This window comes from Phocoena phocoena, chromosome 5 (genome assembly GCF_963924675.1).
Source record: "Phocoena phocoena chromosome 5, mPhoPho1.1, whole genome shotgun sequence".
NCBI lineage: Eukaryota > Metazoa > Chordata > Mammalia > Artiodactyla > Phocoenidae > Phocoena > Phocoena phocoena.
Window position 1 is genome coordinate 87,193,158 of NC_089223.1, and position 16,794 is coordinate 87,209,951.

At 42.3% G+C, this 16,794-nt stretch overlaps 1 protein-coding gene across 1 annotated transcript in view; it reads left to right on the forward strand.

Annotated features, from left to right (window-relative positions):
- The window catches only part of SEL1L3 (SEL1L family member 3), a 95,068-nt gene that overhangs the window by 67,229 nt on the left and 11,045 nt on the right, over positions 1-16,794 (forward strand). Inside the window, exons 15-20 of the mRNA XM_065877794.1 lie at positions 1,169-1,345; positions 3,721-3,848; positions 5,386-5,469; positions 12,408-12,498; positions 12,631-12,715; positions 13,832-13,941. Of these exons, the coding sequence (XP_065733866.1) occupies positions 1,169-1,345; positions 3,721-3,848; positions 5,386-5,469; positions 12,408-12,498; positions 12,631-12,715; positions 13,832-13,941 (675 nt within the window). The remainder of the gene's footprint in view (positions 1-1,168; positions 1,346-3,720; positions 3,849-5,385; positions 5,470-12,407; positions 12,499-12,630; positions 12,716-13,831; positions 13,942-16,794) is intronic.

A 16,794-nucleotide genomic window follows, 5' to 3' on the forward strand; every position in this document is an offset into this window, starting at 1 on the left:
GCACTTATTCTACGCCAAGTACTAACATAGGTGCTTGGAATACAAAACAAAGATCCCTGCCCTCATGGAGCATCTGTTCTAATGGGCCTTGTCAGTTTCTTTCTCCCGGTCTTCCTGGCACCTGGAGTCCAACGTGAAAAGTAGGAGGTAGAGCATTTTAGGAGTCGTTGCAGACTGAAAAGGCTGCAGGCTGGTATCTTGGCATCCATTACCGAGGGATACCTGTCCTTCACTTCTGAAAGGGCAGGCAAAAGAGATTTGGTTCCACACTTGGACCCTAACTTAACCTGTCTGACAGAGGCAAGGGCACTCACTGTTTGCTTCTCCAGTCCTTTTCTCCCCTGCTTGTCCATGGTCTTGTGGATCAGGCAGGAAAGGAGGAGTGAGAGCACCGAATGCCCAGGTTTGCACACTTACACCCCTGCAGGGCTCCTGAGCCTTCAACAACCAGGCTGGAGAGGGTGGGAGCATCTGGGAAGAGCAGAGGCAGGGCCCTGAGAGCATGAATCAGCAAGAACAAGGAGGCTTAAGACTAGACTCACATGAACCAGGCCTTCTGTGGTACCGTCCCAATTTAGACACAGTTCTGAGACCACCCCCCTCCCCTCTGCCTCAGCCCCAACCAGACCCTGCCTGTCGGAGCTGGGATGCCAAGCAGTCCCACAGCACCTGTGCTTTACAAGTAGGCCATTGCGGCTGCTTCCCACAGAGGGTTTGTTGGTGTTCAGGGCAGAGTAATCAAAAGATAGGCAGGCAGGTCACCTAGAAATCATCCCAGCCAGGGCAGGTTTCCGGCCTCCTGTCACAGTTGAGTGGTCATGAATTTCAAGGACATTGTTGATACTGCAGGACAGTAAGAGGCCTTCTGTATAAGAGCCCATAGGGGCTGAGAGATGATTTGGGGGCCAGCATCACTGCTGAGCTGGAAGGCAGAAATCCCAGCAGCAGCCGGGTGAAATCCTCCTGGGAAGACACTGAGGCAGCCTCATGTTTTCCAACACTTAGCTTTTCTTTAATGCCATCTGCCCCCAGAAAAGAGGCAGGAAAGGTTTTTCTCAGACTCAGGCAGAATGCTTTCATAACAGTTGATTCTCTCTGGGTTTGGGGTTTTTTTGTTTTTGTTTTAAAAAAAAAAAAGGAATTCCTTTCTTGTTGTTCTAAAATCCAGGGATTGCATCAGGCAGTCAATGGCCTGGGATGGTATTACCACAAATTCAAGAAAAATTATGCCAAAGCGGCTAAGTACTGGTTAAAAGCAGAAGAAATGGGGAACCCAGATGCATCATACAATCTTGGAGTCCTGTACTTGGATGGCATTTTCCCAGGAGTTCCTGGAAGGAATCAAGTGAGTAAGACTTGAGACCAGCTGTGTAGCTGGTCAGTCACTTAGTCATGAAGCAGGTGTGCTGTATGCCCAGCCCAGACAAGGCCCCATGGGTGGTGCAGACACCACCCAAGACGCAGACCGTGATCTTGAGGAACTCAAGCGCCCAGTTAGGAAGACAAGATGGTGAAGAGCAAAGGCTGGCATTAGCCCAACGCCAAGTGTGTGCTAATTGCTGTGACCCAAACAGTTCTGGAAAGGGGAAATAGTGAAGGCCAAAGCAGTCAGGAAGGCTTCATGGAGGAGGAAGCCTAAGCTGGGGAGAGGAGAGGGAGATGATGCAAGGTGACAATGAGAGAGAGATGGTGCGGAGATTGATGACTGATCTTACTGGAAGCAAAGAAAGCTGGGTCCAAATAGGGTTGCCTGGTATGAGACCAGATTTAATAATAATGTAAATAACAATTACAATCTTCAATGTTTGCCGAACACTTCCTCTAGGTCAGACACTCACAGACACTTCCTGTGTGCCATCCCATGTCATCCTAACTACCCTCTGGGATAGTTACTGTTATTACGTCCATTTAACAGAGTAAGCAACCGAGGCTCTGAAAGGTTTCATAACTTGGAGTCATACACTTAAGTGGAGTCAAGACCTGGTCCCCATGTGAAATGGAAGCCCCTTGTTATTAATAATAATATTGATGATGGTAATAATAATCTGAGTACCATTACATTCAACAAATTAACTGAATTGCCCACCCTATGCCAGGCACTCTTCCAGGCAGTGGGGATACAGCAGCAGACAAAACAGTCCCTGCTTTGGGGAAGTTTACATTCCAGTGGAGCAGAAAGATAATAAACAAACAAACATATAGTATGAGGGCAGGTGGGATAAGCATTATAGGGAGAAATAAAGCAGGATAAGGAGGACCGAGAGGCTAGAGATTGGGGGATGCTATTTTATAAGGGAGATCAGAGAAGGTCTCTCTGGTAATGTGACAGTGTACAAACTCCTAAAGGAGTCTTGTGAATGTCTGGGAGAACATCCCAGAAAGAGGGAACAGCCAGGGCAAAAGCCCAGAGAAGAAAGCAGGTTTGGTGTGCTTGAGGAATAGCAGGGAGGCTGAACTGGCAGGACCAGAGAGCAAGGAAGGTGCAAGGAGGTGGAAAATCACGTCAAGGAGGCAGCTACGCTGAGCAAGATGGGATAGCTCTGAACAGGGCGGGGAGACGCTGTGTTTTAACAGGTTCCTCTTGGATCCCGGTGGAGACTGGGCTTGGAGGAGACAAGAGCAAGAGCAAGGGGGTTAATGCATTGAATCCAAGTGAGAAAGGATGGGCAGTATCAGAAGAGGCACTGAGATGTGACTAGATTCTGGGTATATTTTGAAGGTCAAGGCATTAGGATTTGACAATGATTGGACGTGAGGTGTGAGGCAGGGAGAGGAGTCAGGATGACCCCTGAGTGTTCAGCATTTATTGAGATTGGAAGAAAAGGTAGCATTTAATGGGATGGGCAAGCTCTAGCATCAGAGTTGGGGGTCGGGAATCAGAAAAAAATTCTTTTTTGTGACGCACCATGCCAAGCCTTGAACACACGTTATCTCATTTAATCCTCACACCATACTTTCATGCTAGCTACTCTCAGAAGCCACATTTTTCAGTTGCAGAAATTGAGTTATTCTCTTAGTTGGAGAGATTAACTAACATGCCCAAGGTCACGCAGCTAGTAAGGAGCAGAGCTGGGATTTGAACCCAGGCCTGTCTGACTCCAAAGCCCATACTTAAAAATGGCAGTTAACTGCCTGGGAAAAATAATAGTAATCAGTGGAATGTATACCCGTCTAAGTGTTTATTTTCTTTTTTCCCTCCGCCTCTCTCTGACTACTAGGAAGCTGTATATTTTATGCATTGCAAATGTCTTTTAGTCCTCCCACACATCTGCCAGAATGGATTTTTTATTGTCATATTCTAATTCTCACCTTCCTACTGGAAATGAAGTTTTTGTGTCTGAGTTTGAAAAAAGGTATTAAGCAAGGTTAGGGAAGCAAATGCCTGAAGTTTCACCTGGTGCGACTTTTGATGCTGTCTTCTGGCTGGCTGGCAGGGGTTATGTGAGGATCTGATAAGGTGATAATGATATTCGTAGTGTCTTGTTATCTTATTTATTGGGTAAACTTACCAGAATAGCTGCAGTCAAGGTTCTCATGTAGAGAGGCCAGCTTCTGTGATTGGCTGTCTTCCTGGAACTTGACTTTGTTTTCTTAGAGATGTTAGAAGTTATAAACCTGTGATGATATCAGGCGTTAAGTGCCTCAGGACCTTAGTTCTGATGAAACCAGCCCGGGAGGACTTCTCACTAATGAGACTGATGTTTGCTCATCTCTTTACAGACGTTAGCTGGTGAATATTTCCATAAGGCTGCACAAGGCGGACACATAGAAGGAACCTTGTGGTGTTCTCTCTACTATATCACAGGCAACCTGGAGACGTTCCCTCGAGATCCCGAGAAGGCTGTTGTGTAAGAACCTGCCAGATATTGCATATGAAGGGAAAGCCATATATTCATTACTATGTTCACCATGCCTGAGAAAATAGAGTTTTCTTTTATTCTTTTTTTCCACATTAAAAAAAATTTTTTTTTTTATTTTAGGCTGAGCTGTGTTTTCATTGCTGCTCACGGGCTTTCTCTATTTGCGGCAAGCGGGGGCTACTCTTCGTTGCGGTGCGCGGGCTTCTCATTGCGGTGGCTTCTCTTGTTGCGGAGCACGGGCTCTAGGTGTGCGGGCTTTAGTAGTTGCGGCACGTGGGCTCAGTAGTTGTGGCATGCGGGCTCAGTAGTTGCAGCATGCAGGCCCTAGAGCGGGTGAGCTTCAGTAGTTGTGGCACGTGGGCTCAGCAGTTGTGGCACACGGGCTTAGTTGCTCCGCGGCATGTGGGATCTTCCTTGACCAGGGCTCGAACCTCTGTCCCCTGCATTGGCAGGCAGATTCTTAACCACTGCGCCAGCAGGGAAGCCCTTTCTTGCATTTTAAAAAATTCATCTTTATTTTTATCAGTTACTCATGCACATAAAAAGCCAAGTCGTTTGAAAAGACAAAAATTAAAAACAAAAATTTAATTTAAAAAAGTAATAATTTGACAAGAAAAAACAGGGAATCTCTGCCTCCCTTCCACACACTCCATTTCCTGCTCCCTGGAATAAATCACTTTTCATCTTTTAATTATTTCTTTTTTATTTGCCTCTATGTCTAAATAACATGCTTAAACCACTATTTCTTGTTATACTCATTATAGGCATTGTCTAATGATGTCTCACTGGGAAAGATAGAGAGATATAGTTTTTTCACTCTGCCACCTATTGCTACCCTGCGTGCCCATGCTTCCTGCCCTCTCCCATCTTCCCCATAAATATATCACTGGTTTGGTTGGATTGGTATCAGTGTTTACATTATTATGACAATTTAACGCTATTCATAGCTGAGCCATGTAGTATACTGTGACTACTCTTTCTTTCTTGCATAACTTTTTGTTTTCTATGGAATAATAATTATTTTTTATTGTTATTTATCTGCTTAGCTCTCTCTGTGTATTTATCATTTCTATGTACTCGATCTCCACATTCTCCTTCCATCGTCTAAATCTCCTCTCGGTATGTCTACACCCATCAGGTACTCTATTGATTTAATCTTTTTGGCAATGTCTCTCTTTGGAGTCTTTGTTTAGGAAGAGCTGTCCTGCTGAAATCAACTTGCTAGAACTCTTTAAATAAAGATTATCTTTTTCCATGTTAGTAGACATTTTTCATTAGGTACTTTTCACATCTTTTTTTCCCCAAAATGACAACTCCTAAGCATTCATTAGAAACGGCACTGAATGCAAGGCTCTCAAAATGTATCTTTCCTTATCTTCTTAACATTCAGTTCTGGTTTGTTGCTCCATAAAAATTCTAAGAAGCAAAATATTCCCCAAGTGGGATTTATTGAAATCATACGAAGTAAAAAGCAATTATTTAATTTGCCATAGTTTGGATATGTTCTCTTCTGTTTCCTTTTCAGATGGACAAAGCATGTAGCCGAGAAAAATGGCTACTTGGGCCACGTCATTCGCAAAGGCCTCAACGCCTACCTGGAGGGCTCGTGGTAAGTTAGATTGAACTTTCTCAGTCCTTACCTTTCAATCTGTCAGTGTAGTCTTATGAGATGGACTCTTAAAATGAAACCGAAAAAGCAATTTGCAGGGAAATCACAGCCTCCCGGTAATGATATTCAGAGTATCACCGACTGATTGGCTGTTGATTAGAAAACATAGCATTTCCATGTTTAATTATACACAAAAATTAGTCCTCTAGAGGGAGTATCCGCATTCATCACATTGAGAGACACATGAATACGTTGACTTCTCTTCCCTTCAAGCTTGCTCTTCTTGCTTTCAGAGTCTGGAGACAGCACAGGGGATCCTAGCTGACCCTCTGCCTCTCACTGGCAGGCCACAGAAAGTCCAGGATTTCCACCTTGTTTGTGGGAAGGAGCGAAAGCAGCGTGTTTAGGGCTCAGGCTACATCTTCCGGTAGATATTTTATCGCATCTTCCCTAGGATTTCTGGAAGTCACTTACCAGACCTCCAGTGTCACAGCCAAACAAACTCACTCTTTCTAAGCTTCTTCTGATGGAGTTAGCAAATTTCATCCTGTGCTGAATGGGATGAGACCCCGCACATGAGGACTTGTAAATGCCCCCTATTTGCAGTTACTTGATTTTACAAATAAGGGCGCACTTCTCCAAGCTCTACCTGAGTCCCTTTCTGTTTTCTTCTGTAAGCCCTCGAATTCTGTCTTACTTTTCCTTGGGCCATATTTTCTTGGCTCGTTTATTGCCTAAATGATCTGGGTATTTCCATAATAACTAAAAAAGATATGCAAATCAGCACATATCCCATCGGTCCACTGCCTCAAAGACATTAGAGCACACCTATCACTGATCCTACTCGGATCCGAACCTCAATTAAAAATTAAAATATAAGTCCAAGAGAGTGCCATTTTCTTCTCTGGTCCATGGGTGCCCACGTAATCAACAGATAGCACCTCAGTGAATGAGAATCTCAAATTAGGGAATTCAGGGAAAATGAGCCCAGGGAAAATAGCACTGAATAACAATGTTTATTATCATCATCCTTTAAAAGTTTATCATCTGTGGCCTTACTTTGCATAATCAGAAAGAACTTTTTTAAGGAAATGATCACTTTCCAATTGATACACCTTACAATTTGTGGGCTGTTTTATTTGTTTCCCAAGTGAGCTTCAGTTCATGAAATTTGAACTTTTCCCAAATTTGACTTTTGCCCATTTCTACTTCTCATCCTCCAAATTTCCCACCCTTTACTCCCCACAACTTCTTAGGGGAAACTAAGCATTCAAATATCAAAATGTTTATATGTGGGGTTTTCCCAAAGGGAGAGCATATCTGTAAACACCCCCCAACACACACACACACACACACACACACACACACACACACACACACACACACCCCAAGATGTCTGACACTTTCCCACAAAGAGAATATCTGCTAATAGCTTATCTTTCTTGCCGACTTTTGAATTTAAAATCACAAAGCACTTCAGGGAGTACATTTAAAAATTTGCTGTGAAGGTCAAGAGGAATTAAGATTTCATGGCCTGCTGTCTTTCTTACAATATTCAGCCACATCACATGATTGATTTGGGGGGAGGGGGAGCTAAGGATTACATGTGTTCTACACTGTTGGTGAGTTTGGGTTGAGTCCAGCAGATTTTAGTGGGTACATTTAAATGCAGGGTGCCTTGCCATAGCTGCAGGGGATGCCACAAGTAGGGCTGGGGAAGCCTGCTGCCTCATCTCTTCCTGGTACTAAACAGTTTCTCAGATGGCTCATATTCTCTCTGACCTCTGGGCCTTTGCACTTGCTGTTCCCTCTGCCCAGAAATCCTGCTTAACTCCTTACTCCCTTTTGTCCTTGGATAGGTCATGATGGCTGCTTACTTGTTGATTGCCCTGTGATGTGTATCCCAGTGCCCAGCACTTAACGGCAACTGGGAAGTACTCAAAAACTACTGAGAGAATGAATTAAGGCAAATAGAACTGTAACTCAAGAGCCATGAGCAGTATATAAAGAGCATCAGGGATTTGGAGGAAGGAAAGATGCTACCTGGTTTGGGGGACTTAGGTCAGCCTTTATAATGGAGGTAACAGATGATATGGCCTTGGGGGATGGGTGGAATTTCCACTTAGTCATGCAGAGAACAGCACTTCTAGTGAAGGGAATCGCAGGAACAAAAACAAAGAAATAGGAAAATTCAGCGTATGTCTAGAAATTTTTAAGCCACCAGTTTACCTTGAGGATAAAATTTGTAAAAGGGAGTGCTATATGACAAGACCAAAGAGGTGCTGCATTATGGAACTTTAAATAGCAGGTCATATACTTTTTACTTAGCTTCTGGAGCAGTGGGGAGCCCCTGATGGCTTTGGGAGAGGGTAGTGACATGACAGAGCTGGGTTCCGAGATTCCTAACCAAACCTCTGTGAACGATGGTGAAGAGAAGGGAGAACCTCAAAGGGGGAGCTAGTTCAGAATCCAGGTTAAAGGAGCTGAGCTTTTGAGCTGGAGCTGTGACCTGAGCCAGGTAAGTTGTTTTCCCTTCTTTTATCACACGGTAATTGATACATACCAAATAGTGGGTGATATGTATGTAAGTTCCAGAGCATAAATGAACAATAAAATGAACACCTATAGCCCTACCACCCTATTTAAGAAAATGAACTGTCGAAGCCCCCTGCATGTTCCTCCCATATTAAACCCACCCATGGCACCAATATCCAGAACTAACCATTGTCCTGAATCTTACGGTTGCTCCGCCCCTTGCTTTCCTTATAGTTTTGCTATATATGGATATATTCCTAAGCAATAGATTGGACTTGTTTCTGAGCTTCATATCATTAGAATCATATTATATATAATTCTTCACTGCTTTCTTTTGTTATTGTTTACTTCACCTGATGTTTCTGAGATTCGTATCTTTTGATACATGTACCTGTAGGTCATTCATTTTCACTGCTGTCATATACCACAATTTATTTACCAGTTCTCATAATAACTTGCATTTGGGTTGTTTCCCATCTTTTTATAAGGACAATGTGGCCATGAACATTTTTTATGCATATCCTGCCACAAATAGGAAAAGTTTCTCTAAAATATGAACTTAGGAGTGGGGTCACAGGCTAACCGTATGTTCAACTTTACAAGATAATGCCAACTGTTTTCCAAAATATTTTACCAATGTACGGTCCTATCAACCGCATATAAATATGTTTCTTCATATTCTTGCCAATTTTGATGCTGATGCTAAGTATTGTTAAAGATATGTCTTAATCTGGACTTGAGACCATTTCCTATCAACAGGAAGAAACACTTAGTATCCATTATAGTGGGACTATCTTTGTCAAAATACATTTGAGACAAAGTGCTTTTCTCTCTTCCTTCTCTCTGTGCCTTCAGATGCCTCAGGGGTTAAATTGGAAATATATGAGCGTTGGTTTCCCCACACCGAAAGGTGGAATTTTTTGGGTCCCATCTATTTTGTTATAATAGAACTAAGTCATCCATCAATGTCCCAAGTCCATCCCCTTTTTTCATTTTCTGTGAGTGAATTTATTCTGGACGTTATTTTCAAATTACATGTGTCAGTTTGATGAGCTTGTGTTTTTCTGTGTTGTTCCAAGATTTATGCGGGATAGTTTAAAAGAGGAGCGTGAATGAAAAAAAAGGGCATTTTGCTGTTTAGGCAAAATACTGAAGATAATGTTATCATGCCCAAGGCTATCCTCTGACACCAGGAGAAGTCCGATAAGGAGAGGTTGCCTGTCCTGTTTCATTTCTCTCTGTCTTACCCCTCTTTGTGTTTCATCTGTGAGCTAAGCCTTTTACTGTCCTTTGTCTTAAATATACCCCAAATACTTAATTAACCCCGGAGGTTAGCCAGATTCTAGTAAGCTTGAGGCAAGACAAGCAGGCATGCAAGATTCCACTTGAAAGAGATTCATCTTTTTGCCTTAGAGCAGGGTCCTAAATTCCACTGAGACCCCAGGATTCTTTTTTTATCCTTCCAGTTTGGGCTGCTTTAGACATTGGCAGAAAAGAACCCAGAGAAAACAATAGAATTGTTTGAGAAACTGCTCAGAGTTACTCAATTCACAATTCACAGAAAGCAGCCAAAGGATTGATTATTAAGAAGTATCATTATAAAAGTTCTATAAATGGATGTGCTGAGTCTGAAGTGGGAGGGTAGCAAGTATGCCCCTACACACATCCTTTACTCTAAATCCCCTCCTCTCTGCATCCCTGCCCAGCCCCCCACCCCCCATCAGAATGACTGACTGGGGACTATTTCATTTCAGTGCATCGGAAATAAAGCTGACCTCTGGTAGCTTCCTAAACCTTGAGGAAATTCACAGAAGAACAGTACAGTTTTGTGGCTTTGGTCCTCCTGCACAGAGCACATACTGAGCAAATGTTTATTCCATGAATATAAGGATAGAAATATCTGTAATTAATATTTTCAGGCAGACTCAGTTGAGACACAAGTAAGAGCAAACTGCTAGGAGGCTAAGTGCAGATAGGGTTTCTGCAGAAGTGTCATGTCTCCAAAGTCTTAAGGTGAGAAAGTCTGTTCTTCAGTGTTCTGACCCTTGCCTAGAGTTCACACTTAAATATATGAAAACAGATGGTGGTGGTTTTAGAGTCTACGGCCTCTGCTGATGGCTTCTGCAAGATGGAAGACAGAGGTGGATTTCTGTTCAGTGTTTCTATTGACATCAATATTTTTAGACATCTCTTTGGTGATTTCAGTGCTTCCTCAAAGGAAATACTTGAGAATTCTGTGAGATTTCCTCCCGGCTTATACAATAATTGGTCAATTGAAGTCTTCCTATAAAATGTGTTCCTCCCTTCTCTCCCCCATCTTCCAAGTAACTTGAGAGGCAAGGTATTGTCTTTATAAAATTTATCATAGTGACTGTTCTTACAGGAAGCGTCAACCTTGTGTCCTCCGCTCCAAAATTCTAACAGTCTGCCCAACTGCTATCTAAGAAAACCTCATTTTATTACATTGCAGTCATATGAACCCCATTTCATCCAGTTATGGCAGCAGAGAGAGCCGACCTGATATTTGACCTTGGGCCGGCAAGTCTACACCATCTCCTTCCCTCATCCATCCAGTGGGGGAAACTGAGGCACTGGGGCAAACCTGAGTGTTTGAGATTATAAGACCTTTGGAACGGGACCTAATTGTAGAATGATGGAGTCTTTCTGCCGAACTTCCCTCAAATTTAGTTCCCCCATTTGGGGTCCGCTCCGAGGATTCTTGTCACCAAACACGATACTTGCAAGCTATGTAAGAAAATGTCTGGGGGTCTTTTGTGTTGTTGCCGTTGCAGTTGTGGTTCTCTGATGTGACTTGTCCTCGCAGGGGAATCTGCTTAGCCAGCCTTGTCTCTTTAGCATGAGTCATGCCTAATTGGTCGGCTGCCTTGGGTATCTCAGAGGCCAGGAAACAGCGCACTCAGCAGCCACATGGCCGTGACCTGCAGTATGTCTGATTGAAGGTCTGCCTGTCCTGATTTGACCCCCCAGTCACCTCCCTCTGTCCCCACGGGATGGCCTGCCAGGAGATGCTTTAGCCTTGTAGAAAAGATGACGTTTGGATCTGCTTACTTATTCCCCCAACCCAACCTCCCCCCACCCTTTCTTAAACCATCTCCTAGATGGAGCTAAAATTAAGAAATAGCTCTTAATATTAGCTACGGACAATGAAAATAAGCTTTAGAAACAACAATTTATGGTTAAAATGGAGGAAATCAGAGAAGTAAAAAGAAAGTAAAAATCACTTGCCTTCTCACCACCTAGAGATAAGTACCGTTAGCGTTTTGGTAGATTTTTTTTTTCCTGCATATATGTATTCGCGTGTGTGTGTACATGTGTGGATTCAGTTTTATTTTTGTTTTACGAAAATGAAATTGCACTGTTTTTTATCCTGTTTTTTTTTTTTTTTTGGTTTTTTTTACACAGTGGAAACTTTGGCATAGACATTTTTCTACGTCTTTGAATACTCTTCTTCAACATCATTTTTAATGGGCCTCGTCTGAAAGTGGCTGTACCATGGGTTAATTGAACTAGTCACTGATTTTCAGATATTTGTTTCTTTTTTTCCCCCAATTCATAGAAACAGCTCTGCCATGACCTCTGTTGCCACAGAATCTTTGCACATGTTTCTGATTGTTTCTTAGAATAAACCCTCATGGGGCAGAACTGTTGGGCCAGGTGGTATGTACATTCGTAAGAGTCCTCACATTTAGCTATCACGTTAATTGGCTTCCCACTAACAGTGGTTGTAGGAATAGGTCCATTTTTCCCCAAGCTCTTGCCGTTATCTGTATTATGAATCAGGTGTCAGTCTCAACAAATGAAAAGTGGTCTCATTGTCTCGCAATTATTCAATTACCAGTGGTGTCGAATATTTACTTTTTTCAGATGTGTTTTTGGCCATTGGTATCAAGCCCCTGGCAAACTGCCTCTCCTTTGCCAAACTTCTAATGTACCACAGAAGCTCAGCTTTAATTAAGCTTGTTCAGAGTCGTAAGCCCCATAAAGCCCTTCGCAAAACAGGACCCAAAAGTGCAGAGCTTTTTCTTAATACCACTTATCTCCTCTAAGCGAGGATGGAAGATGGAAGGATTTCAAGGACCCAAAGCTAATAGACAGCTCCCCAGCCAGCACGCAACGTACCATTCGGCCAGTAGAGGTAGCTGTTGTATCAACTAGCTTCCCAACCTTATCTGTGAGTTCAGCCTTTTAAGAGAGAAAATAAATCAGTGCATGCAGTATTTTTAACAACAGTATTTATTTTAAAAAAAAAAAAAAAACCTCATGATTTTGTGGTTTTAAAAAAACTGCTTATTTTGTGCCCTCTTACGTGTGAATATAAAGCTCTCTGTGAGTATTAGTAAGAGCCACTCCGATGAAATTTATTATTAATCATCTATTTTTAGGCACGAAGCTTTGCTGTATTATGTTTTAGCAGCAGAAACTGGAATTGAAGTGTCACAGACAAATGTAGCTCACATCTGTGAGGAGAGGCCAGTAAGTAAATGTATTCTCCTCAGACTAGAAGCTCTAAGGTTAAGGATAATGAATTGGGTTTTACGGAGGCAAAATTAATCACTTGGCAGAAATATTAATGAGTTAACTTTTTCTCCCCCTTCATCCCCTTAGGACCTGGCCAAGAGGTACTTGGATGTTGATTGTGTTTGGAGATACTATAATTTCTCTGTTTTTCAAATCGATGCTCCTTCATTTGGTATGTATAGAGAAATGGGTGCTAACTTGAAGCATTGGAGGCTTTTAATCTTTAGTAACAGGGAACATCTAACAGCTTTGTGTGGTGTAATATTTCTAAACAATTAAGAAACCGAGTGAAAAATCTCGGCTATTAAGATCTTCCCTAAACTCTGCTCTCAATCTCAAGCAATACATTTCTCTTCATCCATTGTCTATCGAATGCTTGGAACCATCATTTCTAAGGAATCAGTGAGAATTCAAAAGAAAAAGCTATTCGGGAGAGATTCTTTGCGCCAGCCTTTTTGCCTTTTTGCCCTCAGATGGATTCCCTCTCTTCCTGGCTCTGCCCTGTGTGATAGAGGGCTGACCTTCAGTAACTACAGTTCCCAGACTCCTTTGCCCAGTGACATCTGATTATTTTCAGCCAATGGGAGGCGCTGGCAGGAAATTGCAGGGTGGGAGGAGGTGAGAAGCCCAAGTATTTCTCCCCTTCTCTCTGCTTTGGGCTGTGTCTCTGGCAATGGCTGCATTTCCATGGTTCCAACTCCTGTCTGGCGGTCCATCCTCTGTGGTCTCAGCTGGCCCCCAGGTCTAGGAAGGTAGTGGCTTCCTGCATTGCTAATCTCTGGGTTGCCTACTGTTCGGCATTTGCCCTTTCAACTCTTCCAACACCCTGGTAACCGGTTCCCAGTGTTAAAATCCCTTTTTTGAACTACCTGAAGAAGATTCTATTCTGATTGGACGTTGAGTGATACATAACACTCAAACAAAACTTTTTCCTCAGAGGAAAGATAACATATATGGCTTAAACAGAGTAAAGAAATACACATCAGTCATCAAACCCAGGCAGCAAAATCTCGGTGCCCCAAACAACCTTGGCTGTTGGGGCTGTGATGTTGCAGACTATGATTCTCACAAACAGACCCATTTAGGAGAGCTACCCAGTGAAGCAAGAAAATGTGTCTAGAAATGGGAGTGCTCAGTGCAATAATCTTTTTTTCCCTCCCCACGTCAAGGAAGCCTAAAGATGTACCCGTATCCAGATTCTGGTGGGAAAAACTCGCAGTCATGCAAATGGGCCAATCATTTAAAAGGTCGGTCTGAAATAAAACTACTTGTCCTTTTTGTCCTGCAGCATATTTGAAAATGGGAGACCTTTACTACTATGGTCACCAAAACCAATCACAAGACCTTGAGTTGTCTGTGCAGATGTATGCCCAAGCAGCGCTGGATGGAGACTCACAGGTAAACGGCCACAGAAATGAGCCCCTGGTGATGCTTCTTTGTGAGATTGCAAAGTCACTTCTCATCCGTGTTCACGAGCCCCTCACAAAACCTCTCTGAGAACACTAGCCAGAATGGCGAACCTTTATTGAGCACTTACTATGTTTCCCCTGCCATTCTCACAGCAACCTCGTGGGAGTGGGGATAATTAGACCTATTTTATAGTAAAGAACATCAAGATTGTGACAAGGTGATAAGTTGCTCAAGGCCAGACAAGCAGGTAGTAGGTGAAGCAGTCAGAGCCTAAAGCCAGGTCTCCTGGCTCCAAACCCAGGAGTCTTTCTACCAGATTCCATCAAACTAGCTCACCAGGTAGGAAGGAACTCAAGAAATTGGAAGTGGTCAAAATGGGAAGTAGTTTGCTTGCATAGCTGAGCCAATACTTTAGTGATAGGACTTTGCTCTCAGTGATCTTTGTTTTTGGGTGGGGGAGACTTCTTATTTTGGAATATTTGTAGAGTTATAGAAAAGTTGCATAGCCACGATCTCATTATCAAACTAAGAAATCAGTGTTGGTTCAGGACCATTAACTACATTTCAGACCTTATTTGTATTTCACTACTTTTTCCACTAACATTATTTTTCTGTTCCAGGATCCCACGTTGCATTTAGTTGTCATATTTCTTGAGTCCTCTTCAATCGGGGACGGTTTCTGTCTTTGCTTGTCTTTCATGACGTTGATACCTTTGAAGAATACCGGTCAGATATTTTGTAGAATGTCCCTCGATTTGGGCCTGTCTTCTGTTTTCTCGTGAATAGACTGAGATTATGCATTTGGGGCAAGGATAGCCCAGATGCTATATGTCCTTCTCAGCGTATCATATGTGGCGTACATAGTGTCAGTATGTCTTATTGGTGAGGCTGATCTCAATCACTCGGTGAAGATGGTTTCTACTAGGTCTCTCCCATGTAAAGTTAATATTTTTCTCTTTCTAATTTGTAGATATCTTGGGGAGATAATTTGCAATGATGCAAATATTTGATTTCTCCTCCAACTTCTGCCCACTGATTTCAGTATCCTTCAGTAAATCTTGCCTGCAACAACTAACTGTAGTGTGCCAGTGATGATTTTCTGTTTCTCTCCTTCCTTCTACATTTGCTAATTGGACTTGTCTTGTGAGGATCTCAGGGCTGTTTCGTGATGGAAGCTGGAATAGTTGTTACCCTCTTATGCCACAGGTTTCTTGTGTGATTTGTGATCTGATCACAAAGCCAAAGTTGGAAACTCATCCCTATCTTAGTCTTTTTTTTTAAAGGAGGTACTACTTTTGCTTTTACCCCACATCTTTGTACCTTCACAGCTATTTGTATATGGCAAGCCACTCAATCACTGACTCTTTGTTTTCTCATTTGTGAACTGGGGATAATAATAACATCCACCTCATAGGTTACAAGGATTAAATGACATGTTGGACGTAAAGCTCCAAGCCCAGCACTGAGTATGCTTAGTGGATATGATCTATCCTTTTATTATTATTTCTTCTGGAATGAAATAGGAGTTGGTACTAAAAGGATTTTTTGGTGAGCCAAACTCCCCTAGATGATTTATGTTGTTACTCAAAATTAGGCCTGGACCTAATTTTTTTTTTTTTCAGTTCTGATTTTTAATTTTTTCACAAGATGATGTTATAAAAACGTTAAAGAATCATTTTTTTTAAATAAACTTATTTATTTTATTTATTTATTTTTGACTGTGTTGGGTCTTTGTTGCTGCACCCAAGCTTTCTCTAATTGAGGCGAGCGGGGGCTACTCTTCGTTGTGGTGTGCGGGCTTCTCATTGTGGTGGCTTCTCTTGTTGCGGAGCACAGGCTCTAGGCACGCGGGCTTCAGTAGTTGCAGCACGCAGGCTCAGTAGCTGTGGCTCGCGGGCTCCAGAGCACAGGCTCAGTAGTTGTGACGCACAGGCTTACTTGCTCCGCGGCATGTGGGATCTTCCCGGACCAGGGCTCGAACCCATGTCCCCTGCATTGGCAGGCGGATTCTTAACCACTGTGCCACCAGGGAAGCCCAAGAATAATTTTTAAAGAGAAAACAAATCAAAGAATGCACCCACAGTTCCATGTCAGGGGCTTTATTCCTTTGGATTTTCTTTCTTTTTTTTTTAAATTCCTTCCGTCTTCATGTCCCTTTCTAGTCCCAGCCACAGGCCGGTGGGTCTCTTTAATGGTAACTAGAGCACACGGGCCACTTGAAAAATCTGCTTCTTCTCACGTATTGTAGGAATGGGTGCATTCTATTGCATGGTCTCTGTAATTATTACTCTTAACTGCTGCGCCATATCCTGCTGAGCTGATAGACTGTAATTTATTCATTTATTTATTTTTAGACTGTAATTTTTTAAGTTTTATCTTTTAATGGACATTTATTGTCTTGTTTGCTAATTTATTGATGGATTTGACACATGTTTATGTAGTCCTGCCATGTCTTAGACACTGCTTAGTGGTGGGGACACAAGATTAAAAGATAGACAATATTTTTGCCTTCATGAGATTTATAGTCCGTTAAGGAAGACGTGAAGGTCATTTCCTATTGTGTTGCAATTATAGCAAGTGCTACAATGAACATTCTCATATTTCCATCTTTCACCTCCGTTTGAATAATCTCTTTATAATCTGAGGGATGGCATTGCTAAGTCAAACAGTCTAAATGGTTTCATGGTTACATAATAATAGTATATTGCCGATTTACTTTCTGAAACTGTTTCCCAATTAATGTATCACCAAGCAGTGCTTAGTATAAAAGGATCACTGAAATCTTGTCAGCACTGGATGTTTTCGTGACTTAATTTGGTAATTGAATGATTATAAGTTGAT